General features: G+C 42.9%; 1 protein-coding gene across 5 annotated transcripts in view; it reads left to right on the forward strand.

Annotated features, from left to right (window-relative positions):
* Nucleotides 1–27,279, forward strand: part of TUBGCP5 (tubulin, gamma complex associated protein 5) — a 135,985-nt gene that overhangs the window by 66,080 nt on the left and 42,626 nt on the right. For all 5 annotated transcript variants that reach the window (XM_014529523.1, XM_014529522.1, XM_014529518.1 and 2 more), the window contains 7 exons: nt 4,244–4,361; nt 6,992–7,081; nt 10,641–10,734; nt 11,252–11,498; nt 15,429–15,631; nt 22,908–23,023; nt 24,288–24,556. In XM_014529523.1, the coding sequence (XP_014385009.1) occupies nt 4,244–4,361; nt 6,992–7,081; nt 10,641–10,734; nt 11,252–11,498; nt 15,429–15,631; nt 22,908–23,023; nt 24,288–24,556 (1,137 nt within the window). The remainder of the gene's footprint in view (nt 1–4,243; nt 4,362–6,991; nt 7,082–10,640; nt 10,735–11,251; nt 11,499–15,428; nt 15,632–22,907; nt 23,024–24,287; nt 24,557–27,279) is intronic.

Below are 27,279 nucleotides of genomic sequence, written 5' to 3' on the forward strand. Positions count from 1 at the left end.
TATAAAATAAATATCAAAAATATAAATCTTTGTTTTACTATGGTTGCAAATATCAAAAAATTTCTATATGTGACACGGCACCAGAGTGAAGTTAGGGTTTTTCAAAATGCTGACACGCTGAGCTCAAAAGGTTCGCCATCACTGCTCTAGTCCTATATAATAAAAGCCTAATATGCTCTGTCCAGTCATCCGTTCAACCAATTAAAGCATAATATGCTAATGATATGCTAAGTTCGCTCAATCACTTGCTATGACATGCTTGCTATGAAGACCACCAGGGGGTAGTTGACTATTCGCTATGACATGCACTGACCACCAGGGGCAGACGCTCTGACCAGTGGGTTAGCTTGCTGCTGGGGTCCGGCTGATCAGTACTGAGCTTGACTGGCCAAACATGCCCTGGAGGCCTCCCACAGTCTCTCCCCTGCTCGCCAACCTTCCACGTCCCTCCCCGGCCCCAATCTTGCACCAGTGCCCTCTCGCAATCCGGGCTTAGGGCCCCCCTCACCCTGAGTGCATGAATTTTGTGCACAGGGCCTCTAGTATGCATATAAGATCTTTGGGTAATCTCTCCCCAACTCCCCTAACCTCTTCCCTCTGAAATTTGTCATTCTATTCCATGTTTCCATGCCTCTGGTTCTATTTTATTCATCAGTTTATTTTTTTCATTAGATTCTTTGTTCATATATTTTGATTTTTAGATTCAATTGGTGATAGATATGTATTTATTGTCATCTTATTGTTGATATTTTTCTTTTTCTGCTTCTTCTCCTTTTTTCTCTCCTTTCTTCTTCAGTACCCTTCAACATTTCATGGAATACTGGTTTGGTGGTAATGGACTCCTTTAACTTTTTCTTGTCTGTGAAGCTCTTTATCTGGTCTTCATCTAAATGATCTTTGCTGGGTAGAGTAATCTTGGTTGTAGGTCCTTGCTATTCATCACTTTGAATATTTCTTGCCACTCCCTTCTGGCCTGCAAAGTTTCTGTTGAGAAATCAGCTGACAGTCATATGGGAGCTCCCTTGTAGGTAACTAACTGCTTCTCTCTTTGTCTTTAACCCTTGGCATTTTAATTATGCTGTGTCTTGGTGTGGGTCTCTTTTGGGTTCCTCTTGTTTGGGACTTTCTGTGCTTCCTGGACTTGTAAGTCTGTTTCTTTTACCAGGTAGGGGAAGTTTTCTGTCATTATTTCTTCAAATATGTTTTCAGTGTCTTTCTTTCTCTCTCTCCTCCTCCTCCTCCTCCTCCGCCCCCTCTCTCTCCTCCTCCTTCTGGCACCCCTATTAATACGAATATTGGTATGCTTGAAGTTGTCCCAGAGGCTCCTTATACTATCTTCGTATTTTTTCTTTTTGATGTTCTGATTGGGTGTTTTTTGGTTCCTCATATTCCATATTATTGATTTGAATCTGAGAGTGCTCTACTGTTGAATCCTTTTAAATTATTCTTTATTAGTGCTATGTCATTCTTCATAGTTACGATATCTTTTCTCATGCTGAGCACCTTTGCCATCATTATTCTGAACTCTATGTCTGATAGATTTCTTATCTCCGTTTCATTTAGCTCTTTTTCTGGAGGATTATCTTGTTCTTTCATTTGGGGCTTGTTTTTTGTCTCCCCATTTTGGCTGCCTGTTTGGGTTTGTGTCTGTGTATTAGGTGGACCTGCTACGCCTCCCAACCTCTAGTGCAGGACAGTGTCAGATGCTGTTTCTGACTGGCCCTGAGTACACTGTTTGGAGCTATCAGCAATCCACAGCTTGTGGCTCCCTCTGTTGGGGCCGGGTGCCTTTGGAAAGGACCAAGATGTACACGAAGGTCTGGTTTCCCAAGCCCAGGTCCAGAAGCAGATCAGGCAAAAACTCAAATCCTTCAGAGACCTGCCTCGGCCTATAGTCTGGTTGTATTCAGTCTTGATTAACCTCAGGCTATCGATCACAGGGTGGGGCAATTGCTTCTGCCTGCATGCTGATTGTTACTCTCAGTCTCATAATGGGCCTCAGAAACTCCACAGGTTGGGGCAAAGGGTTTTCCAATAGGTGGGGCAACTGCCTTCCCACCCACCACCACCCCCCAGGCAAAAACTGCCTGGGTAGCAAAGGTCACCAGAGAAAGGTGTCCTCTGCAGTGTGAGGCAATGACTCAGCACAGGAAACCGGGGTGTCTGCCTTCTGAACTCTAACCCCAGAGCCCCTGATCCTGGCTTCTGCTCATTCAGCTCCAGTCAACTTTGTCCTCCTTCTGCCAGAAAACACAGTGAGTGGCTGCACATGGAATTTTGCGCACTGGCCCTTTAAGAGGGTCCCTGCATTTCTAGCCGTCTCTCCCTGGCACACAGCAACCCTGCTGCTTTTCACAATCAGATGTTATGTGGGCACCTTTCTCAGTTGTGGTGCTCTCTGCTGGGGGGCCCAGCTTAGGGTTTAGACCCCAGAGTTCTCAGTGGCAACCCCTCCCCCAGCTGAGATCTCTCTCCAGACCTTCAGCTGCTGTCTGTGGGCGCCCGGCCAGCCCTTTCGCGCCTCCGCCCCTCCTGCCAGTCTCTGTGTGGTCTCCACTTTCTGTCCTTGGTTATCAGGCTTCTCTCCAGCTGGTCTTCAGTTGATTATTCAGGAAGTTTTTCTGTATTTTAGTTGTATTTCCACTTTGGTCCTGGCAGTGTGTCCATGAGCATCCACTTACTCTGCTGCCGTTTTAGAATCTGTCCCTCATAAGTTTTGAACACATCTGACACCACACATAGTCAGTGCAATATTTTTTACTCTATTTCCCATGCTGTGCCTTACATTCTGCTTCTTAATCCCTTCCCATCTGGCTACCATCACCCTGTTCTCTGTATCTAGGAGTCTAGTTTTTGTTTTGTTCATTTACTTTGTTTTCTAGATTCCACATATAAGTGAAATCATATGGTATTTGTATGACTTTCTTCATTTAGCATATTGCCTTTAAGGCCCACCCATGTTGTCAAAAATGGTAAAATTTCATTCTTTTTTTATGGCTGAGAACTTCATTGTATATATCTGTACCACTTCTTTATCCAGTTGTCTATCAGTGGACACTTAGGGTGCTTCTGTATCTTGGCAAATGAGTCTATGCATAGGTTCTTTAAGTGGGTGCCTTGGATTCTAGCAGGCTCCCGTCTCACCTGGATGGACAGAATCCCCGCTGGTTTTCATAGCCAAACATGGTGAGGTCTCCTCTTCCTGGCGCTGGAACCCTGGGCTGGGGAGCCTGGTGTGGGGCTGGGACTCCTTAAACTCAGGGGTACCTCTGCCTCTGAGATATCCCATGATTTTCAGCTGCCACACATGGGTTTCATGTCTCTGCTGCTCTTGCCAGTCTTGATGTGACTTCTTTCTATGGGACTTCTGTTCATCTAGACCAGCGGTTCTCAAGCTGTGGGTCGAGACCCCTTTGGGGGTCAAACGACCCTTTCACAGGGGTCACCTAAGACCATCGGAAAACACATATATAATTACATATTGTTTTTGTGATTAATCACTATGCTTTAATTATGTTCAATTTGTAACAATGAAAATACATCCTGCATATCAGATATTTACATTACGATTCATAACAGTAGCAAAATTACAGTTATGAAGTAGCAACGAAAATAATTTTATGGTTGGGGGTCACCACAACATGAGGAACTGTATTAAAGGGTCGCGGCATTAGGAACGTTGAGAACCACTGATCTAGATGTCAGGCGGTTCTCAATGGTGGCAGTTCTGTTAAGTTTCGTTGTAATTTTGATGTGGTTGTGGGAGGAGGTTAAGCACAGTGTTTACACCTACTCCGCCATCTTGACCTGAACTTGGGTTAGCTATGTTTTAATATATGGTTTTAAATAAGTGGTTATATATACAAATGTCAGGTAGCTGCTCTTTTTGTCGCCCGAGGATATGTTTTATTGATTTTAGAGAGAGAAGAAAGGAGAGGGGGGTGGGGAGGTGAGAGAGGAGAGAGAGAGAGGAGAGAGAGAGAGAGAGAGAGAGAGAGAGAGAGACATTCATCAGTTGCCTCCCATATGCACCTTGTCTTTTGGGATTGAACCCACAGCCTAGGTATGTGCTCTGACCTGGAATTGAGCCTGCAATCTCAACAGCCAGGGTGGTAGCTGTTATTTTAAAGAGCCTTTTTCTGTTGAATATTTGAAGGGACTTGTAAGTTCAGATATTGTGGCAAAGTTGATCAAGTGGGTTTTTTTGTTAACTTATAACTTACATATGTTAAATTCCCTTTAGTGGATGAGCCAGATGCCCGAAGCTGGCTGGAGCAGCATGTGGTCTATCAGTACTGGACAGCTCAATCCTCGAGGTTTCCTCATAGTTTGCATTTGCACTCCAATTTAGCTGCTGTCTGGTAAGAAGCTCGATTTTTCATTTAATGTGTTAATAGGAGAAATTTTGGTTATGGACTGCCAGAGTTTAATCTCTGTTGATATCTAGTTTGGGTCTAGGTTGGAATTGGCACAGTAAAGATGCAGAAGAAACCCCACCTTCCCTCACGTCCCCTGGAACCTTCTCCCTAACACACCCATCTATACCAAGTGGCAGTTGGAGTCTGGGTGGTACCGGTCAGATGAGGCACTCCTGCCCGAGGCCCCAGCCTGAGTGGCTGCTGCTAGGCTGGCTCCCTCTGGCTTTTCAAGGCCCTTGTGCTGCCCCAGTGAAGGCTTCTGCTCCACTGCAGTGCACTCAGAGGCCAGGGACTGACCTCACCTGGATTCTAGTGGCTTCCAATCAGATGCTGTTTGTTGAATTGTGGGAGCTGGATGAGAATGAGACACTCACTGTCAAGTTCTGCAAGCAGGAGCACAATGGCACAGTGCTGCTGTGACTGTCCTCCCTCTGGCACACACGCTGTCAGGGGTCGCGAAGACTTCTGTATCAAGGCTTGGGACCTCGCTCAGCAGATGGCACTGAATTCATACCCAGCTTACTCTGGGCATATCATCTGTGTTGCTGCCTCTCCCAAAGGACTCTGTATTTCTTCCATGCAGTGAGGGCAGTAGGATTTTACTCTGGGATACCCCCTGAGCCAGCATCACAGAGGGGCTGTACTGCCTCTGGCTACCTTCCTGCCTCACTGGCTTGGCTCCCTCAGCAGAGTGAAGTCTTTTTCTTTGGTGATAGGAATGGGGCTTTGTTGTACCCTCAGCTCCTTGGACTGATGTTCTGCCGACACTGATGTTCGGCCACTGTCAGCACTGCCCCTTGCTGTGCTGCACCAGGCTTTTGCAGGGCTTTGAGAAGCCGCGCCCACAGAGACTTGGTGAGAAATGCTTCTTGTACCCACTCAGTCACTCCCTCTTGCCACAGGGGGCTGGGCAGAACCTGGACCTAACAGTGTGGCCAATTAGATTAGATTTCAGACAAAAAGCCAATCCCCCTTGAGTAGCCACCCTTTTCCCCTGCCTTCTGTGTTTGTGAGACAGCACAGAAGCCTTATATGTGTTGCTGCGCCAGTTCTGTGCAGTGGCTAGACTAGACTGTCTCAGCCTGGGGGTGGCTGCATTCTGAGAGTCTGAGGTCATAGAAAAGAAAATTTTCTTGAAAATAGACATGTATGTGTGTCTCAGTGTGTGTGTAGATACATAGTTTTTGCTGGTGAGAAAATCCATCGCACAACTTTCCCAAGTTCCTCCTTCAAAAAAGAGTTCACAAAGCGTTTTGTGCTTCCCATATAGCTGTGCATGAGGAGCTGGCCATGTGTGGAAGAGGTGTGGGTGTGGGCCTTCCTGGATTCTAGGAGCAGCTCACTACCACTAAGGGAGAGAGGAGTTTTTTATAGAGCTTAATTCACCTTGATCATGTGCAACACCCTCATTCACAAATATCCAGCTTACCCTGAGGGAGACCCAGGACACTCTGACCACAGGTTTGTGAATCTTCTTGCCATTCACTGAGACAGAAATCCATTCTCTGGCTGAATAAGAAGTGTGGCCAGCCCTAGCTGGTGTGGCTCAGTTGGTTGAGCGTCATCCCATGCACTGAAAGGTCACAGGTTCCATTTCCGGTCAAGGCACATGTGCCCAGGTTGTGGGCTCAATCTCTAGTCAGTGTGCATGCAGGAGGCAGCCAATTGATGTTTCTTTCTCTCTCTCTCTCTCTCTCTCTCTCTCTCACTCACTCTCCCCCCCCTTCCTCTCTCTAAGCATGTCCTCAGGTGAGGTAAATAAATAAACAGATTTATGAATAAAATAAATAACAATCAATTCAAAAAGAAGAAGCGTGGCTAGTGCCTGTGTAACAGACTAGCAGAGAAATGTCCTATTAGCACATAGCCTGAGGCTGACCTCTGCTCCCTCTGTTCCCTAGAAGAAGGAAGTCTGAATACTATTTGTGTGGACCTTGAAGATTTTAAATTGCAGCATCAGGCTGGCTGGTGAAATAAAAAGTTTAGGCTTTGTTGGCCTGTCTTTTGGAAAATAAATTTTTAAAAATACTTTTATGGCCGAAGCCGGTTTGGCTCAGTGGATAGAGCGTCGGCCTGCGGACTGAAAGGTCCCGGGTTCGATTCCGGTCAAGGGCATGTACCTGGGTTGCGGACACATCCCCAGTAGGAGATGTGCAGGAGGCAGCTGATCGATGTTTCTCTCTCATCGATGTTTCTAACTCTCTATCTCTCTCCCTTCCTCTCTGTAAAAAATCAATAAAATATATTTTAAAAAAAAATACTTTTATGTCAATAAAAGTACGATAGCCATTTTGACCCAAAAAACCCACAAATAATACATACTTTAAATATTCATGTGGGCCCTATACAATCAGCAATAAACATAACAATTGGGATAGCTCTGAAAGTGCTTCTTCAGGAGTATTTTAGTTGATTTGTGAAAATGAATATGGGAGGGCATTTACAGTTTGTATCGTGTTTACTTGTTTATTGATCACTGGTTAAATTACCTCTAAATTTCATATATTCTTTGAGAGGTAATTTTATTAAATGAGAAACTTTTTCATTAACATTTGCTGTTTGATTTCTAATAGGGACCAGCACTTGTACAGCAGTGACCCGTTATATGTTCCAGATGACAGAGTTTTTGTTACTGAGACACAGGTTATTCGGGAAACCCTATGGTGAGTCCTGTTCACCCAGTTAATAGAAGACTTTATTAGTGAGAAGCAAAATGTTCATTTTTAAAGAAAAGTGTTCAGGGTTTTTTCATCTGTTACCTAGAAACAGGCCATTCGGTATGAATCCTAAAGAATCCCCAGTGGATACCTGAACTCAGGAAGCCCACACTGCATTTTCAGCCATGGAGATGACGGTTTTGATATATTTACTTCTTTTTTATTTTGAATAGCTTACTATCTGATTTAATTGGGTTAAGCTATCACTTTTCTAATATCTGAGTTCAAAGCAAGGTTCCTAGTTTGCTGCTTACCGCTTGTAATAGGCAGAGTGAAAGCCTGTGCCTCATAACTGCAAACCAGGAATCTAAGAAATCAGATTGTGTCACACAAAATGGAGATGAAAAGCTCAGCATGTAGCGGTTGTCACTATGGAGATCTCCAGTTCTGGTCCCTTCTGCAGAAAGGGTAATGTTGACCTTCTAAAAGCAGGAAGAGCTGTGGGACCATCTCCTCTGGGAGGAAAGGCTTTGATAACACTGTTTTGAGAAACCAAGATGGCGGCATAGGTAAACACCTGAAATTGCTGCCTCCCACAACAAATACAAAAATACAACTAACAGACAAAACGGACATCATCGAGAACCACAGGAAGGCTGGCTGAGTGGAAATTCTACAACTAGAAGGAAAGAGAAAAGCACACTGAGACTCAGAGGAGGTGCGGAAGTGCAGAGGTACGGAGGCGCACCCGGCAAGGGCTGTCAACTGAGGATGCGGCTGTCTTTTTGAATCGGGAGGGAGTCACAAGCCCCCAACTGCTCTGAACTCCAGTTCCGGGTGAGTCTCTGGGGACCCAGACTCATACAGGGAGAAACTGGACTGTCTGGCAGCGGGCAGAACTCGGAACTCAAGGGCGGCTTTCTCTCAGAGGTGCTTGCAGCAATTACCGGGACACTGAGACCTGGGGCCTGTTAAGGCAGGGCTGAGGATCAGCCATAGCTGTTTGCTCTGCCCTGTTGATTCCCTGAGACCCCGCCCCACCCAAGCTGCGGCAGAGGCTTTTGCATACGAATGCCCTGGCCCTTTGCAATCTGAAAATTACCTAACAAACTACAGCTGGGCCAGACAGACCCAGAACTTCCAAGAGGAGGCCCAAGGCCCCACAGCAGCTTGCATTGCTTCACAGCTGGGCCTCATTTGGGCACCTCCAAACCCCAAACAAGGAAGGGGAATCTGCAGATCTCTTCGTAGCTCCTGCTGGGTAGCCTCAGGCAGGCGAATCGCTGGGGACTCGGACTCAAACGGGAGAAGCGGGATTGTCTGGCATCAGTTGGAACGTGAGGGCAGCTTTCTCTCCGAGGTTTGCAGCGGTTCCTGGGGTTCTGAGAAGCAGAGCCTCTGGGAACGGGACTGAGAGGGGCTATAACCGCTCCCTCCGCCCGCCCTGTTGAGCCCGCCCCGCCCAAGCCCTGCGCAGAGCCATTTGCCGGATCGCCTCAGGCAAAGGCTAGATTAGCACCTCCCCAGAGGACAGAAGTTTTCCGCGGCAGACACAGCTGATTCACACAGCCAGTCGGCCTGGTGGTCAAATCCCTCTAGTATTAACTACAACAATCAAGGCTCAACTAGAACAAGACTGCGCACAAAGACCACTAGGGGGTGCACCAAGAAAGCATAAAAAATGCGGAGACAAAAAAACATGACAGAAATGGAGGATATAGAGCTAAAAATCGCAATTTTGAGGGCTTGCAAAAATGTGCTAGAAGCTGTCAATAAACTTGAGGAGAGAGTCACGAAAACTAATGAGACCCTCGATGCTATGATAAAGAACCAACTAGAAATTAAGCATACACGGACTGAAATAAAGAATATTATACAGACACCCAATAGCAGACCAGAGGAGCGCAAGAATCAAGTCAAAGATTTGAAATGCGAAGAAGCAAAAAACACCCAACCGGAAAAGCAAAATGAAAAAAGAATCCGAAAATACGAAGATAGTGTAAGGAGCCTCTGGGACAGCTTCAAGCGTACCAACATCAGAATCATTGGGGTGCCAGAAGATGAGAGACAGCAAGATATTGAAAACCTATTTGAAGAAATAATGGCAGAAAACTTCCCCCACCTGGTGAAAGAAATGGACTTACAGGTCCAAGAAGTGCAGAGAACCCCAAACAAAAGGAATCCAAAGAGGACCACACCAAGACACATCATCATTAAAATGCCAAGAGCAAAAGACAAAGAGAGAATCTTAAAAGCAGCAAGAGAAAGAGTCTCAATTACCTACAAGGGAATACCCATACGACTGTCAGCTGATTTCTCAACAGAAACTTTGCAGGCCAGAAGGGAATGGCAAGAAATATTCAAAGTGCTGAATACCAAGAACCTACAACCAAGATTACTTTATCCAGCAAAGCTATCATTCAGAATTGAAGGTCAGATAAAGAGCTTCACAGATAAGGAAAAGCTAAAGGAGTTCATCACCACCAAACCAGTATTATATGAAATGCTGAAAGGTATCTTTTAAGAAGAGGAAGAAGAAGAAGAAGGTAAAGATACAAATTATGAACAACAAATACACATCTATCTACAAGGGAATCTAAAAATCAAGTGAATAAGTAATCTGATGAACAGAATAAACTGGTGATTATAATAGAATCAGGTGCATAGAAAGGGAGTAGACTGACTATTCTTGCGGGGGAATGGGGTGTGGGGGATGCGGGAAGAGACTGGACAAAAATTGTGCACCTATGGATGAGGACAGTGGGGGCGGGGTGAGGGCGGAGCGTGGGGTGGGATCTGGGTGGAGGGGAGCTATGGGGGGAAAAAAGAGGAACAACTGTAATAATCTGAACAATAAAGATTTAATTTTTTTAAAAAAGATTAAAAAAAACACTGCTTTGAACTTCTCTCTAAGACAATATTAAGATTATCTTGAGTGATATGGTAATCAGATTAAGAGATTAATGTCTTCTGTTTTCAACTTATCTGACCTCTGCCTCAACTGCTCAATTTTGAGTCTTTTGTTAAAATGTCTTATCACTACTGTAGTGCAGGGCTGGGGAACGTCCTGTCTGCAGGCCATATAAGGCCTGAGAAATCATTCCCTCTGGCCCTACCTAGGCATTAGGGGAGAGCTAATTAAATGTTTGACCAGCCCTAACCGGTTTAGCTCAGTGGATAGAGCCTCGGCTTGAGGACTCAAGGGTCCCAGGTTCGATTCTGGTCAAGGGCATGTACCTTGGTTGCAGGCACATACCCAGTAGGGAGTGTGCAGGAGGCAGCTGATTGATGTTTCTCTCTCATCAGTGTTTCTAACTCTCTATCCCTCTCCCTTCCTCTCTGTAAAAAATCAATAAAATATATATATAAAAAAATAAAAATTAAATTAAAAAAAATAAATGTTTGATCAAATAGAACAGGCTAATGTTTAAGTTGGTAATTACGTATGGCTGAAAATGATGTTATAAATATCGAAATGGCTCCTGGCAGAAGGAAGGTTCCCCACCCTGCAGGAGTGAATATTTTTCTAGACTAAAATACACTCATTTTTTTTATTTCATTTCAGGTTACTTTCAGGGGTCAAAAAGCTCTTTATATTTCAGTTGATAGATGGGAAGGTAAATGTGAGAAACAATATAATAGTGACCCATTTGACACATGTAAGTGATTTGTATTTATTATAGTTTCAATTAAATGATCGGATTTATGTAGTTCATCTTTATATAACTAGAACGTTTTTCATTATTAAAACTAACTACTAAATATATTTAAGATCTAAAAGGCAAATTAAGTTTTACATCTTAACAGTGCTTAGAGAATTCTTTAGTATTGTTTGTGATATTACATTTAGTTTTAATTTGTGTTTTGTCTTTTTTATTCATCATTGTGTATTGGGAAAGCTGTATACTGTAATTTTTTTGTTGTTGTTGCCTGTAGTGCATTTACCAGAAATGTGTTTTTAAAAAGTAGAAGCCATAATTCTATATTCTGTAGAAATTAATGCTCACAGTATCCTTTGAGTCTAAATATTTGCTTTAATAGTTTGTCATCTCCTCAGCATAGTGTTCAAAACAGTCATGAAAGAAATATTTTACAGTGAGGGGGATATGAATTTGAGTGCTTACAGAGACTGACTTTAATAATTGCAGTTTTTTTTCTCATTTCATCTGACCACAGAGCTGTTTGCGGTCCGTGCTGGAGCAGATAGCAGCCTATGGCCAGGTTGTGTTCCGACTCCAGGAGTTCATCGATGAAGTCATGGGGCACAGCTCCGAGCATACGCTTCCTGGGAATGGATCCATCCTTAAGAAGCTGACGGAAGCTCCCTTTCGAACTTACCAGGCTTTCATGTGGGCCCTATACAAATACTTTATTACTTTCAAAGAAGAACTTACAGAAATTGAGAAGTGTATCATCAATAACGGTATTGAAATGTTCTTCCCTTTGAAACACAACATACTTTGAATGCCATTTAGGTTGTTAATTGATATAAAGTTTGAAAATTACATGGCAAATAATTGTTATGAGTACATTCATTTTTTAAATTATTTTAAATTTATATTTTAAGCTGTTCATATCTTTAAAAATACAAACAGTAACGAAAGACTGTGAAAACTTTTCTTCCTGCTCCAATTGTCCAGATGAGTACTCAGTTCCTCTCCCTAGAGGCAGCCAAGTGATCAGTGTCTGGTACACCCTCCCTGAGAGAACTTAAATACATGTTGTCAATGCCTGTTCATATGTGCATACCTAGATGTCTATTAACTGCCTCCTTCAAATCATTTCTCATTTAAATTTTTAGGATTGGTACCTTATACCCAGTCAGCATGGCTCAGTGGTTGAGCATCGACCTATGAACCAAGAGGTCACGGTTCGATTCCCGGTCAGGGCACATGACTAGGTTGTGGGCTTGATCCCCATTAAGGGGAGTGCAGGAGGCAGCCAATCAGTGATTCTCTCATCATTGATGTTTCTATCTCTCTCCCCCTCCCTTCCTCTCTCTGAAATAAAAAATATATATTTTAAAAAAGGTTACTACCTTATCTATGTATATATCCTATATAATAAAAGAGAAACATGTAAATTGACCATCCTGCTACACTCACCAGCCAATCAGGCGTGGGTATGCAAATTAACCCAACAAAGATGACAGGTTAATTTGCATACACAAGTGCCAGGCAGAGACCAGAGCAGGAGAGCCGGCAGCTTGGGAGGATGTGGCTCCCTCGGTCATTCCCAGCAGCGTGGGGAGCACCAGGAATTCTGGGAATAGTAGTTCTGGTGGCAGCCCCAGGGCCGGAAGTGGAAACCCAGAGCGCGGGGAGCACCAGGAATGCTGGGAATCGTAGTTCTGGTGGCAGACAGATCTCCTAGACACTAGAGCAAAGTGAGCCTGGAGCAAGTTACTGTTGCGGTGGGGGATGGAGGGAAAGCAAAGGTGAGAGACATAAGTAAAATCAGAGTGTCTAGGAAAAATTATGGGGAAGATATCCTAAAACTTACAGGAAATCTCCACCAATGAAGCAAAGAAAAAAAAATGCCTCTATTGTTCTATGAGCAACAAACCAAACTGAGTTGGGGTCTCAGACAATTTGCTCATATGATTTCAAAGACAGACAGAAACTCCCAGATTGGTGAGGGCTCCCAGATTGGAGAGGGTGCAGGTCGGGCTGAGGGACCCCCACACCCCTAGTGCACGAATGTTGTGCACCGGGCCTCTAGTCTTACCTAATAATAGACAAACATGTAAATTAACCATCCCTCTCTTACGCTCGCCAGCCAATCAGGAGAGTATGCAAATTCACCCAACAAAGATGGTAGTTAATTTGCACACGTAGGGGCAAAGCGGCTGAGCGAAGACTGAAGGCTCCAGTTGGAGCAAAGTCCTGGGTCCCGGGTGCCGGAGGAAAACCAGTGCTGGCAGCCAGGGGAAGGGAAGGCCTATTGCACGAATCTCTTCGTGCAACGGGCCTCTAGTATATATATAAAAGCCTAAGCAACTGGTCAACCATTCAACCAATAGCTATGATGCGCACTGACCACCAGAGGGCAGACGCTCAATGCAGGAGCTGCCGAACTGCTGTGACTTGGCAGCTGCGGTTCTCGGGTGACGCACTAGGAACCAGAGAGGAGGGAGCCCAATTCCGGTGTGCATCACCCAAGAACTGCCCTCGCAATCTGGGACCCCTTGGGGGATGTCGGAGAGCCAGTTTTGGCCCCATCCCCACAGGCCAGGCCGAGGGATCCCACCTGTGCATGAATCCATGCACTGGGCCTCTAGTAAGTATATAAAGAGCCTCCTCATTTTTATTTTTTATTTTTTTAATATATAGATTTGAGAGAGGAAGGGAAAGAGAAAAACATTGATTTGTTGTTCCACCCATCCATGCATTTGTTCATTGCTTCTTGTATAGGCCCTGACCGGAGATCGAACCCGCAACCTTGGTGTATCAGAACAATGCTCTAACCAACTGAGCTACCAGCCAAGGCCCCTTTTGGTGGACATTTAGGTTGTTTCTGATCTTTTGCTATTGCCAACTACTGCAGTGATAACCTCTTATGTATAATTCACAGTGCACGTGTGCAGCAAGTTATCTATAGCATAAATTCTTAACACATTGCAGACAGATCACGAGAATTCTCATGTTTTCATATTACACAGTGTTTTACAAAGTATCATACTTTAAAAAGATATTAGCTTGTAAGAACATGTAATCAATAACTTCAAAATGCAATGGGTATTTAATACATGGTTTGCGGGTAGTTTTTATCGCGCTCTAACAGGTGGCTCTACTTCTTACAGTCAAAGTAAAACGTATAAATACGTTTCCCGCATACAATGTGTTAATTTTAAAGCTTGCCTTTAACATTTCTGTAAAACTAGAGGCCCGGTGCACTAAATTCATGCACGGGGGGGTGGGGGGTTGTCCCTCAGTCCGGCCTGCACCCTCTCCAATCCGGGACCCCTCTGGGGATGTCCGACTGCCTCTCACAATCTGAGACTGCTGGCTCCTAACCGCTCGCCTGCCTGCCTGCCTGATCGCCCCTAACCACCTCTGCCTCACCCCACACCCAGGACCCAGGATTCCCTCCTTCGGCCCGTCGCAGGCACCCACGACCCGGGCTTCCCTCCCTCTGGCCAGCTGCAGGCACCCAGGATCCAGGCAGGCTTTACCTGGGCCAGCTGCAGCCACAGGTGCCCAGGACCGTGGGGCAGGCAGCTTGTCCCTCTCCTGGGCAGCAGGTTGGCTGGTTCCCATTCCTCTCTCGCGAGCTCATTTGTGCCTGGCTGGTCCCCATTCCTCTCTCTCCAGTGTTAAGTGTCTGAGCAGTTTTGGCACGAGGGTGTGAGAGTGTGATGACCATTTGCATATTAGCTCTTTATTATATAGGATGTTTTTTGTACTCATTCAATAGAAACTTATCTGGCCACTGGGTAAAGCTAGCAATAAAACTACTGATCTGCAGTGTGTAAGGGTGGAAGTGCTGGGCCAAGGAGGTGTTATGGAATGTGTAATTTTGATAGATTCCTCCACATTGTTCAGTAGGTACAGATAAGTAACTTCATTCTTACAGGCAGTATATATGAATACCTGTTTCCTCATAGTCTTGCCAACAGTGTGTTATCAGACTTTTTGATACCAATATGACAGGTGTGAAATGGTGACCCAGTGTCGGTTTCCTCCTCAACTTTTATTTACAACTACTGCACAGGGTAGTGCTGAGTCCTGTGTTCCCATCACCCCACGTCCCCTATGGGTTACATAACTACAGTCTGTTACCAAACCAGGAAATTGACATGGCATATTGATTAACCAATCTACAGACCTGATGTGGGTTTCACCAGTTTGCAGGTACTTGCTTTTTTGTTGGGAGGGGGGAGGAGCTAGTAATACCTGTGTGCAGTCGGCGACATTTTGTCGCATGTGTAGATTCACATAATCACCTCCATGTTTGGGACTCAGAGTTGTGCCATTCCCACAGAGGGACTTGCTCTTGCTCCCCCTCTGTAGTCAGTCACCCTACCCTCCCCTCACTGAAATAGCCCATTGTAGTCTGGGATTTTTTCCCCACAATGTAGTTTTAATTTGTATTCTTTTATTACAAGTGAGATTGAGTATCTTTCTATATGTTTAGGAATCACTTGTGTTTCTTTTTCTGTCAGTTCCTTTATACATTATTTTTCTCCTTTTTTTCCTCCCCTTTAGGAAGTACTTTCTTTAGGCAAATGAATCCTTTGTGATACAAGATGAAAACCCAGCATCCTCTGTTGGCTCTGCCTTTCCATAATGGCTGAACACATTTGAAAGCATATTTTTCCTGGCTAATGAGTTTGATTTCTTGATATTTGCAGATACAACAATAACTCTTGCCATAGTAGTGGACAAGTTGTCACCTCGACTGGCTCAGCTGAAGGTTCTGCACAAAGTCTTTAGCACTGGAATAGCAGAAGTCCCACCGGACACTCGGAATGTCGTGCGGGCATCTCACCTGCTTAACACCCTGTACAAGGCCATTCTTGAATATGACGATGTTGGAGAAGCCTCTGAGCAAACCGTATGTGGGCCCTCATCTAGTCTAAAGTGTGTGGCTCTATTCTGCCCAGCTAAGGGAGTGGTGCACAGCTGTCATAGCTTTTGTAAAAACAGTGCTTAAGTCATGCTGTGCCAGACACTTGTGCAGGGTTTTTAAATTAGCTTCTAAGTTATAATTGCCATGATCACCAAAAGGATGAGGAAAGGACAAAGCAAAACATAAAACAAGATGTGAAAAATACCTAGCTAAATTACATAGATATTTGCAATAACCATTTTTTTTAAATCTTTATTGTTGAAAGTATTACATGTCCCCTTTTTTCCCTCATTGACCCCACCAGCCCACCCCTGCCCCTCACCCCAGGCCTTCACTACCCTATTGTCTATGTTAATGGGCCATGCATATATGCATACAAGGTCCTTGGTTGATTACCTCCCACTCACCCAGCCCCCCCACCTTACCTCTGAGATTCCTCAGTCTGTTCCATGCTTCCATGTCTCTAGATCCACTCCATTCATCACTTTATTTTGTTTATTACATTCCACATGTGAGTGACATCATGTGATAATTGTCTTTCTCTGACTGACCTATTTCACTTAGCATAATACTCTCCAGGTACCTCCATGCTGTCTCAAAAGATAAGAGATCCTTCTTTTTTACTGCTGCATAGTATCCCATGGTATAAGTATACTACAGCTTTTTTATCCACTCATCTCCTGATGGGCACTTGGGCTGTTTCCAGATCTTCGCTATTGTAAATTGTGTTGCTATGAACATAGGGGTGCATACATTCTTTCTGATTGGTGTTTTGGGTTTCTTAGGATATATTTCTAAAAGTAAGATCACTGGGTCAAATGGCAGTTCCATATTCAATTTTTTGAGGAAACTCCACACTGTTTTCCATAATGGCTGCACCAGTCTGCATTCCCACCAGCAGTGCACTAGGGTTCCCTTTTCTCCACATCCTCACCAGCACTAATCATTTGTTGATTTGTTGAAGATAGCCATTCTGACAGGAGTGAGGTGATACCTCATTGTCGTTTTAATTTGCATCTCTCTGATGATCAGTGACTTTGAGCATGTTTTCATATGTCTCTTGGCCATCTGTATGTCCACTTTGGAGAGGTGTCTATTTAGATCCTTTGCCCATTTTTTTATTGTTTGTCTTCCTTTTGTTAAGTTGTGAGTTCCTTATATATTTTGGATATTAATCCTTTATCAAATATATCATTGCCAAACATGTTCTCCCATACAGTGGGCTCTTTTCGTTTTGTTGATGGTTTCTTTTGCTGTGCAGAAGCTTTTTATTTTCATGTAGTCCCATTTGTTTATTTTCTCCTTAGTTTCTTTTGTCCTAGGAGATGTATTAATAAACATATTGCTACAAGAGATGTCTGAGATTTGGCTGCCTATGGTTTCTTTTGGGATTTTTATGGTTTCACTACATACATTTAAGTCCTGTATCCATTTTGAGTTTATTCTTGTGTATGGTGTAAGTTGGTGGTCTAGTTTCATTTTTTTGCATGTATCTTTTCAATTTTCCCAACACCATTTATTGAAAAGACTGTCTTGACGCCATTGTATGCTCTTGCCTCCTTTGTCAAATATTGAGCCTAATGGCTTGGGTCAATTTCTGGGGTCTCTGTTCTATTCCATTGATCTGTATGCCTTTTCTTGTGTCAGTACCAGGCTCTTTGGAGCACAGTAGCTTTAGAGCAGCGGTTCTCAACCTGTGGGTCTCGACCCCTTTGGGGGTCAAACAACCCTTTCACAGGGGTCACCTAAGACCATCAGAAAACACATATGTAATTACATATTGTTTTTGTGATTAATCACTATGCTTTAATTATGTTCAATTTGTAACAATGAAAATGCATCCTGCATATCAGATATTTACATTACAATTCATAAGAGTAGCAAAATTACAGTTATGAAGTAGCAACGAAAATAATTTTATGGTTGGGGGTCACCACAACATGAGGAACTGTATTAAAGGGCCGCGGCATTAGGAAGGTTGAGAACCACTGCTTTAGAGTAAACTTGAAATCTGGTGTTGTGATTCCTCCAACTTTGTTCTTCTTTCTGAAGATTGCTGCAGCTATTTGAGATCTTTTTTAGTTTCATATAAATGTTTGAAGTGTTTATTCTAGATCTGTGAAATATTCTCTTGTTATTCTAGATCTGTGAAATATTCTCTTGTTATTTGAAAAGGCATACAAGATAGGGATTGCATTGAATCTGTAGATTACCGTGTATAGTATGGACATTTTAATGTTAATTCTACCAATCCATGAACACAGTATATTCTTCCACTTGTTTATATCTTCTCTGTCTCTTTTTTCAATATACTGTAGATTTCTGAGTATAAGTCTTTTACCTCCTTGGTTAAGTTTATTCCTAAGTACCTTAATTTTTTTTTTTTTTTTTTTTTTTTTTTTTTTTTTTTTTTTTTTTTTTTTTTGCAATGGTAAATGGGATTGTTTGTTTAGTTTCTCTTTCTGGAAATTCATTATTGGTGTATAAAAACGGCATTGATTTTGGGGTGTTGGTTTTGTATCCTGCTACATTGCCAAATTCATTTATTAAATGTAGTATTTTTTTGGTGGAGTCTTTAGGGTTTTCTATGTCCAGTATCATATCATGAGATTTTCACTTCTTCCTTTCCAATTTGGATGCCTTTATTTCTTCTTCTTGTCTGATCATTGTGGCTAGGACTTCCAGTGCTATGTTGAATAAGAGTGGTGAAAGTGGGTATCCCTGGAATAAATGCCACTTGGTCATGGTGTATGAACTTTCTAATGTAATGCTGGATCCAATTTGCTAACATTTTGTTGAGGATTTTAGCATCTAGGTTTATCAGGGATATTGGCCTGTAATTCTCTTCCTTTGTAGTGTCTTTATCTGGTTTTGGAATTAGGATAATGCTGGCCTCATAAAAAGTGTTTGGAAGTGTTCCTTCCTCTTGGATTTTCTGAAATAGTTTGAGGACGATAGTTATTAGATCTTCTTTGAATGTTTGGTAAAACCCCCTTGTGAAGCATCCAGACTTAAATTGTTTGCTGGGAGTTTTTTCATTACTGCTTCTATTTCCTCAGTTGTTATTGGCCTATTCAGGTTTTCTGATTCTTCCCGATTCGGTTTTAGGAGATTGTATTTTTCTAGGAATTTCTCCATTTCATCCACATTGTCCAGCTTGTTGGCATTTAGTTGTTCATAGTGTTTGCTTATAATTATTTGTATTTCTTTGGTATCAGTGTTTACTTTACTACTTTCATTTCTGATTTTATTTATTTGAGTCCTTGCTCTTTGTTTCTTGATGAGTCTGCTAACAGTTCATCAATCTTGGTTATCTTTTCAAAGAACCAGCTCTTTTTTTCATTTATTTTTTTTGTTTTTTGTTTTTTTTTAGTCTCTGTATAATTTACTTCTGCTCTCATATTTATTATATCCTTCCTCCTACTTACTCTGGGCTATTATTGTTCTCTTTATAATTCTTTAAGTTGTAGGGTTAAATAGTTCATTATTAATATTTCTTTTTTTTTGAGGTATGCTTGTAGTGCTATGAACTTCCCTCTCAGGACTGCTTTTTCTGTGTCCCAGAGGTTTTTGTTTGTTGTGTGTTCCCAGGAAGTTTTTTATTTCTTTGCTGATCTCATTGGCAACCCATTCATTGTTTAATAACATGCTATTTAGCCTCCATGTGTTTGAATGTTTGGGGGTGTTTTTTACTGTAGTTGATTTCTAATTTCATTCCACTGTGATCTGAGAAGATGTTTGATATGATTTTAATCTTCTTGAACTTGTAGAGACTTGTTTTGGGTCCTAACATGTGGTCTATCTTTGTGAATGATCCATGTGCACTTGAGAAGAATGTATATTCTGCTGCTTTGGGATGAAATGTTCTATAAATGTCAGTTAAATCCTCCTGATGCAGTGTGTCCTTTAGAGTCACTGTTTGCTTGTTAATTTTTTTGTCTGGAAGATCTATCCAGTGAAGTCAGTGGGGTGTTAAAGTCCCCTACTATGACTGTATTGTTGTCAGTCTCTTCCTTAAAGTCCTCTAAAAGTTTTTTTTTATGTATTTTGGTGCTTATATATTGAGTGCATATATGTTTACCAAGGTTATATCCTCCTGTTGGATCAATCTCCTTAGTATCATGTAGTGACCTTTGTTGTCTCTTGTGATGGCCTTCATTTTGAGTTTATTTTTTCAGATATGAGTATTGCTACCCCCGCTTTTTTTGTTTGTTTCCATTTGCATGAAAAAATTTTTCTATTCCTTCACTCTAGTCCTGTGTCAGTCTTTTGTTCTGAGGTGGGCCTCTTGTAGACAGCATATAGTTGGGTCATGTTTTTTTATCCATGTTTTTTCAGCTACCCAATGTCTTTTGTTTGGAGCACTTAATTCATTTACATTTAAGGTTATCATGATAGATACTTACTTATTGCCATTTAAATTCTGTATGCCTAGGTTTCTATTTCTTCTTCTCATAGCAGTCTCTTTAGCATTTCTTGTAATGCTGTCTTGGTGGTGATGAACTCCTTTAGCTTTTTTTTGTCTGGGAAGCTCTTTGTTTCACCATTTATTTTGAGTGATAGACTTGATGGATGTAGTAATCTTGGTTTCAGATCCTTGCTTTCCATTACCTTGAGTACTTCATGCAATTTTCTTTTGGCCTATAGAGTTTCTGAAGAGAAATCAGCTGACAGCCTTATACGGCAGCTCCTTTGTAGGTATCAAATTGCTTTTCTCTTGCTGCCTTTAAAATTCTCTCTTTGTCTTTAATTTGGCATCTTCATTGTGTTGTGTCTGGGCATGGTCCTGTTTGGGTTCTTTTTTCTTGGGATTCTCTGTGCCTCCTGAGCTTGTGTGACTTTTTCCTTTACCAAGCTAGTGAAGTTTTCTGCCATTATTTCTTCAAACATATTATCTGTACCTTGCTCCCTTTCTTTCCCTTCTGGCACACCTATCATGCGAATATTGTTGCATTTCATGTTGTCCCACAGCTCCCTTAAGCTGTCCCACTGTATTTTGTTTTTTCTCTTTTTGGTTCTCTGATTGAGTGATTTTTTTTTCTTTCCTGTCTTCTAAGTCACTGATCTGATACTCAGCTTTTGCTAATCTGCTGTGTATTCTTTCCAATGTCTTCTATGTCATACTTTATTTACACTTGTTCTTTTTTTCATAATTACTATATCTTTTCTCATGCTGTTGAGCATCTTTGCCATTATTCTGAACTCTGTATCAGATAAGTTTCTTATCTACATCTCATTTATCTCTCCTTCTGGAGAATTCTCTTATTCTTTCATTTGGGGGTTGTTTTTCTGACCCCCTAGTTTGGCTGCCTGTTAAAGTTTGTGACTACGTATGAGGAACATCTGCTACTCCTCTACGCCTCTGTCTCTTGTGCAGGACAGTGTCAGATGCTATTTCTGACTAGTTAGATTAGACAAAGATGCAAAGCCTCCAGAGACTCTCCTCTCTCTGCAGACTAATTGAGTTCAGTCTTGAGTAGCCCTCAGTTAGTCATCCAGAGGTGGAGCGAGAGGTTTCCCAACAGGGTGGGGCAGTTGCTTCTGCCTGGAGACTTATTGTTATTCTCAGTCTCATAATGGACCTCATAAACTCCACACATGGGGCATGGTGTTTTCCAATAGTGTGGATCAGCTGTCTTCCCTCCAAGCAAAACTGCCTGAATAGCAAAGGTTTGCTGCGAACGATGTCCTCTGCAGCATGAGGGAATGACCTAGCCTCACCCCATAACAAAGAAACAGAATTTCCGGAGAATGAGGCCCAGAAATCAGGATTTTAAAAAGATTCCCAGGTGATTCTAATGTGCAGCCAAGGTTGAGAACCACTGATCTACACTGAGTGGCCAGATTATTATGTCCACCTGACGTTTGTAGGCAAATTAACCGAGCACTGCATCATATGGGATATGGAAGCCAAAGGCCTGTTCGCACACCTTTGCTGTCTGCAGTTACCAAGATAAAACATCTCCAATTCGCACAGGAACACAAGGATAGGACAGTCAAGCATTGGAAAAAAGTCATGTGGTCCGATGAATCACATTTCCAGTTGCATCATGCAGATGGCAGAGTGAGAATTTGGTGGAAACAGCATGAAAGCATGCACCCCACATGCATGAGTACAACCCTTCAAGCTGGTGGGGCAGTGTTATGGTTTGGGGCATGTTTTCCTGGCATGATTTGGGCCCTTTAATTCGTGTGGAACAACGTCTGAATAGCACCACCTAACAAAGTATCGTTGCTGATCAACTTCATCCTATCATGTTGATGGCGTATCCCAATGGAGATGGCTTCTTCCAACAAGACAATGCACCATGCCACAGTGCTCGTATTGTGCAGGAGTGGTTTCAAGAACATGAGGGAGACTTTACCTTGCTTAGGTGGCCCCCACAATCACCAGATCTCAATCCAATTGAGCATTTGTGGGACAAAGTTAAAAGAGCCATCAGGCATGGTGTCAGATTCCTCACATCACCTTTCAACATCTCGTGGAGTCAATGCAAAGAAGAATCACCGCAGTATTGAAGGCAAAAGTTGGCCCAACGAAGTACTGATGGGGTGGTCATAATAATCTGACCACTCAGTGTATTAACCCGGAGGTCTTAGTTCAGTTCCCGGTCAGAGTACTTGCCTGTGTTCTGGGCTCAATCCCTAGTCAGGGGCATGCAAGAAGCAGCCAATCAATGGTTCTTTCTCATCATGATGTTTCTGTTTCTCCCTCTTCCTTCCTCTCTGAAATTATATTTTAAAAAATATATTTTAAAAAAATGCAAATCTATGATATCAGGCACCTAGAGCAGTCAGATTCATAGAAACAGAAAGTGGGATGGTGGTACATATTTTAAGTATATTTCCTAGTTTGTTAGTGTACTGTTTTCTCAACATTTTTGTGCTGCAGTTTAGTCCAAAGGCAGTTAATTTCTTTCTGCTATGCAATTTTTTTGTATAATAGAATGAAATCATTTCCTCATTCTTAATGGCCATCTTGCTAATTGCACCATTTAGGTAGGGAAACTGTATCCCTATCGTCCCTGGGTAACCATCACTCTCAGGAGGGCCCTGGTATGGACTAGAGATATGTGCTCATCTCACATATAGGTGAGTTTTTTTGGTCAGGATCTTATAACATGTTTTTAATTTTTAATTTTTTGTTTCAAACAATAGAAATCTGGTAATTTTTTAAAAAGGTGTTTCAGAAATGTTTGCAACTCATTTCATGCAGAGATGAGAGTGCTGTAAGTGTGGGCTGTGCACGCTGTCTCCACAGGTCTCACTGCTTTTCTCTCTCTGGGTGGAAACCGTGAGGCCATACCTGCAGATTGTGGACGAGTGGATTGTGCACGGCCACCTGTGCGACTGCGCCCGGGAATTCATCATCCAGAGGTGACTGCGGCAATCACAGGTTCATGGGTATAGGCGTCATCTTTTGTCTTGTGTTAGAATCACCTGCGTCCATTCGAGTAGAAGACATTGAGTCCCAGCCCCAAAATATATTTTTCCAAGTTTATGTCAGTTCACAGCTTTTCTTTGCAAATCACATTTTTGAGTGATAGTGTGTTCATGAAGGGCTGGTCTGGTAAAACGCACACTGCTTTTCATACAATGAGTTCAGGTAACAACAAATAGGCTTCAGTCATTCCAATATAAGTCATCAGTAAGACAAAAGTATGACAATATTACAGAATTGGCCTCTAATATATTTATTTCTCCAAATTAGCTACCCCGCAATTAATTGTTTTTTCCAAATAGAATCTGCCATGTGGAACCGTCCGCATCTCAACTCTGAAGTTGTGCACTGTTTAGGTTTGATTGACAGCTGTCCATGTACCTGAGCAAACAGGGCAGCTGTGATTCCGCAGAGTTCTAGAATGGTGGCCCTGTTTCCAGTGCTAGATAAAGGAGCCAGCGTTTCCTCAAGTCAATCTCATGTCCCTTCTGTCCTGTTTCATCTTTCTTGACAATTTTTGTAAAAATGGTATTCTGACTATTCTTAGATGGTGATGAGTATCTATCATTTCATTATTAAAAGCAGTCCAGCCCTAGCCGGTTTGGCTCAGTAGATAGAGCATTGACCTGCAGACTGAAGAGTCCTGGGCTCGATTCCAGTTAAGGGCCCGTACCTCCATTGCAGGCTTCCAGCTCTGGTCTGAGGGCCTGCAGGAAGCAACCAATTGATGTGTCTCTCTCACATGAGTGTATCTCTCTGTCTCTCCCACATCAGTGTTTCTCTCTGTCTCTCCCCTCTCCCTTCCATTTTCTCTAAAAATCAGTGGAAAATATATCCTTGGGCGAGTATTTAAAAAAATCAAAAACAGTCCAGTTAAGAATCTATGTAGGGAAAAAGATGAGGAATCTGAAGATTACCCTCAGAGGAGATGAACAAATTCATCATAGTTTGTTTAATTCCAATTCAAGAAACTTTCTACTTAGTTAGATTTTACCTCAGTTTTTCAGTGTATTTATCCACTTTTCCATGTTAAACTGAAGTCAGATAAAATATCCCCTGTTATTCATGGACATTGCTTCGTTTTAGCAATAATTGCTGTTACTGTGTTTTGGAATGTCTGGATGATATGACTAAGCTAGAACACATATACTGTTGTTTTGGGGGGGAAATTAACATTTAAATTATTTTGAATCTCTATAGAAACAAAAATGTTCCAGTAAATCACAGAGACTTTTGGTATGCGACGTACACGCTGTACAGTATATCAGAAAAGACAGAAAATGAAGAAAAAATGAGTGATAATGCCAGTGCAAGTTCTGGCAGTGACCAGGGGCCCTCCAGCCGACAGCACACCATGGTGTCCTTCCTTAGACCCGTCCTGAAGCAGATCATCATGGCTGGCAAGTCCATGCAGCTGCTCAAACACCTGCAGGTTGGGGACAGCACCATGTGCCAGGCCACGGCCAGAGGTGGGACCCTTTCCTTGTGCCTCTCCCATAGCATCGTGGTGATTGCTTTCTTGACTCTTGTCATCTGAGATACATAATGGTGTAGTTTGAAAATCATCAAAGACTTCTAGTTACATGGACATTTTCACCATGATCAAGTGAATAGATTATGCTACTCCTAATTGAAAAAAGTTTGTCCTCATTGGGAATTTTTTTGTTGTTTTTAAATCTTTATTCTTGAGAGTATTACAGATGTCCCTGTTTTTACCCCCATTGCCCCACTCCACCCGGTTCCCACCCTACCCCAGGTCTTCACCACACTACTGTCTGTGTCCATAGGTAAGATCTTTGATTAATCTCTTCCCACGCCCCCATTCCCTCTGAGATTTGTCAGTCTGTTCCATGCTTCCATGCCTGTGATTCTTTTTTATTCACCAGTTTATTTTGTTCCTTAGATTTCTTGTTCATTTATTTTTATTTTTAGATTCAATTGTTGATAGATATGTATTTGTTGCCATTTTATTGTTCATATTTTTAATCTCTTCCTCCTCCTCTTCCTCTTCTTTTTTTTTAAATTTATTTGTATTGCTTTCAGAGAGGAAGGGAGAGGGATAGAGAGATAGAAACATCAATGATGAGAGAGAATCATTGATCAGCTGCCTCCTGCACTCCCCCCCACTGGGGTTCGAGCCCACAACCCAGGCATATACCCTGACCAGGAATCAAGCCGTGACCTCCTAGTTCATAGGTCAACACTCAACCACTGAGCCATGCTGGCTGGGCTTATTCTTCCTCTTCTTAAGGAATATTTTTGGAAGGAACCAAGATGGCAGCACAGGTAAATGCCTGTACTTGCTGCCTCCCACAATCACATAAAAATTACAACTAAAATACAAAACAACTATCATCCAGAACCTTGGGAAAGCTGGCTGAGCGGAAGTCCTACAACTAGAGAGGTAAAGAAGAAAGCACACTGAGACTGGTAGGAGGTGCGGAGGCGCGGAACGGGCTGGTTCGGCACCCGGGTGTGCTGCTTTTTTAATCGGGAGGAGATCACCTCTGTGGAGGCTGCCCAGAGGAGCGAGCGGTCCCAGCCCACACCAGACCCCCAGCCCAGGGTTCCAGAGCTGGGGAAAGAAGTCCCTACGGGCAGTAAGAACTACGGACTGTAAAAACCAGTGCGGATTGGGGCTGAGTGACACACAGGCTGCTGGAGACCCAGCTGCTCCTCTTAAAAGGCCAGCACCGCAAACTGAATTTACAAGCTCCCACTTCCTCTGAGCTCCAGTGCCGGGCGAGGCTCTGGGGGACCGAGACACATATGGGGAGAAACTGGACTGTCTGGCATCAGGGCAGGAACTCAGGGGCTGCTTTATTCCAGATGGAGGTGCTCGCAGTGGTCATTGTTCCCGTGCTGGGACCTCCCCCAGGTGCAGGGCTGACTGGCAGCCATTTCTGTTTGTTCCACCCTGGAGATTCCCTGAGACCCCACCCCAACCAATTTACAACCCCACCCAAGTTGTGCGCAGCGACTTTTTCATATGAATGGCCTGTCCTTTCTCAGCCGCAAACCTGTCAAACAAGCTGCAGCTGGGTCTGGGAGCCCCAAAACTTTCAATAAAAGACCCAAGGCCAGTACCAGCACCAGCCTGCCTTGCTTCACAACTGGGCCTTGCATGGACACTTCCAAACCAGATACAAAGAAGAGGAATATACAGATCTCTCTAGCTCCTGCTGGGTGGCCCCAGGCAGCGGCTGGCTTTGCATCTCCCTGGAGACCCAAGACCCAGTGTATGCAGTGGTCAATGTGAGACAATACCAGATTACAACTTTTCACATCCATAAGTGACACACTCAAGGGGCAGACTCAGTGAGCACCAAAGCCCCAATGAAGCAAGTCCTGCCCCATAAGGGTGTCTCTTGCACAGCAGTTCTCTCACTGTAGTTGCAGCTGGTCCTCACAGCCAATTGGCCTGGAGGTCAATTCCTCCCAGTGACACCAACAGCAGTCAAGGCTCAACTACAAGACTGCACACGGCGCACAAAGGGATGCACCAAGAGTGTCCACCTCAGATGATTGCGGAGGCTGAGCCACTGGGCCCTATAGGACACCTACTACACAAGGCCACTCTTATCAACTCAAGGAGACTTAGCAGCTACATAGAAACAAATACTGGAAGCAGCCAAAAGGCAGAGACAAAGAAACGTCACAAATGAAAGAAATGGAAGAAAGCAAACTACTGGATATAGAATTCAAAGCCACAGTTATAAGGTTAATAAAGAATCTTCTAGAAACCTCCAAGGGAATTAGGGAGACCTTCAAGGATCTTAGTGAGAATGCCAAAAAAATGGAAAAGTACCAGTACGAAATTAAGGATACACTGACTAAAATAAAGAATAACATACAGGAATTCAACAGTAGACTAGAGGATTGCAAGAATCAAGTCAATGATTTGAAATAAGAGGAAGCAAAAAACACCCAACCAGAAGAGCAAAAAGAAAAAAGAATCCAAAAATATGAAGATAGTGTAAGGAGCCTCTGGGACAACTTCAAGCATACCAACATCCAATTTATGGGGTGCCAGAGAAGAGAGAGAGCAAGACATTGAAAACCTATTTGAAGAAATAATGACAGAAAACTTCTCCCACCTGGCTCAACTTACAAGTCCAGGAAGTGCAAAGAACCCCAAACAAGAGGAATCCAAAGAGGACTACACCAAGACATATCATAATTAAAATGCCAA

Source organism: Myotis brandtii, unplaced genomic scaffold, assembly GCF_000412655.1.
Source record: "Myotis brandtii unplaced genomic scaffold, ASM41265v1 scaffold684, whole genome shotgun sequence".
NCBI classification, from domain to species: domain Eukaryota; kingdom Metazoa; phylum Chordata; class Mammalia; order Chiroptera; family Vespertilionidae; genus Myotis; species Myotis brandtii.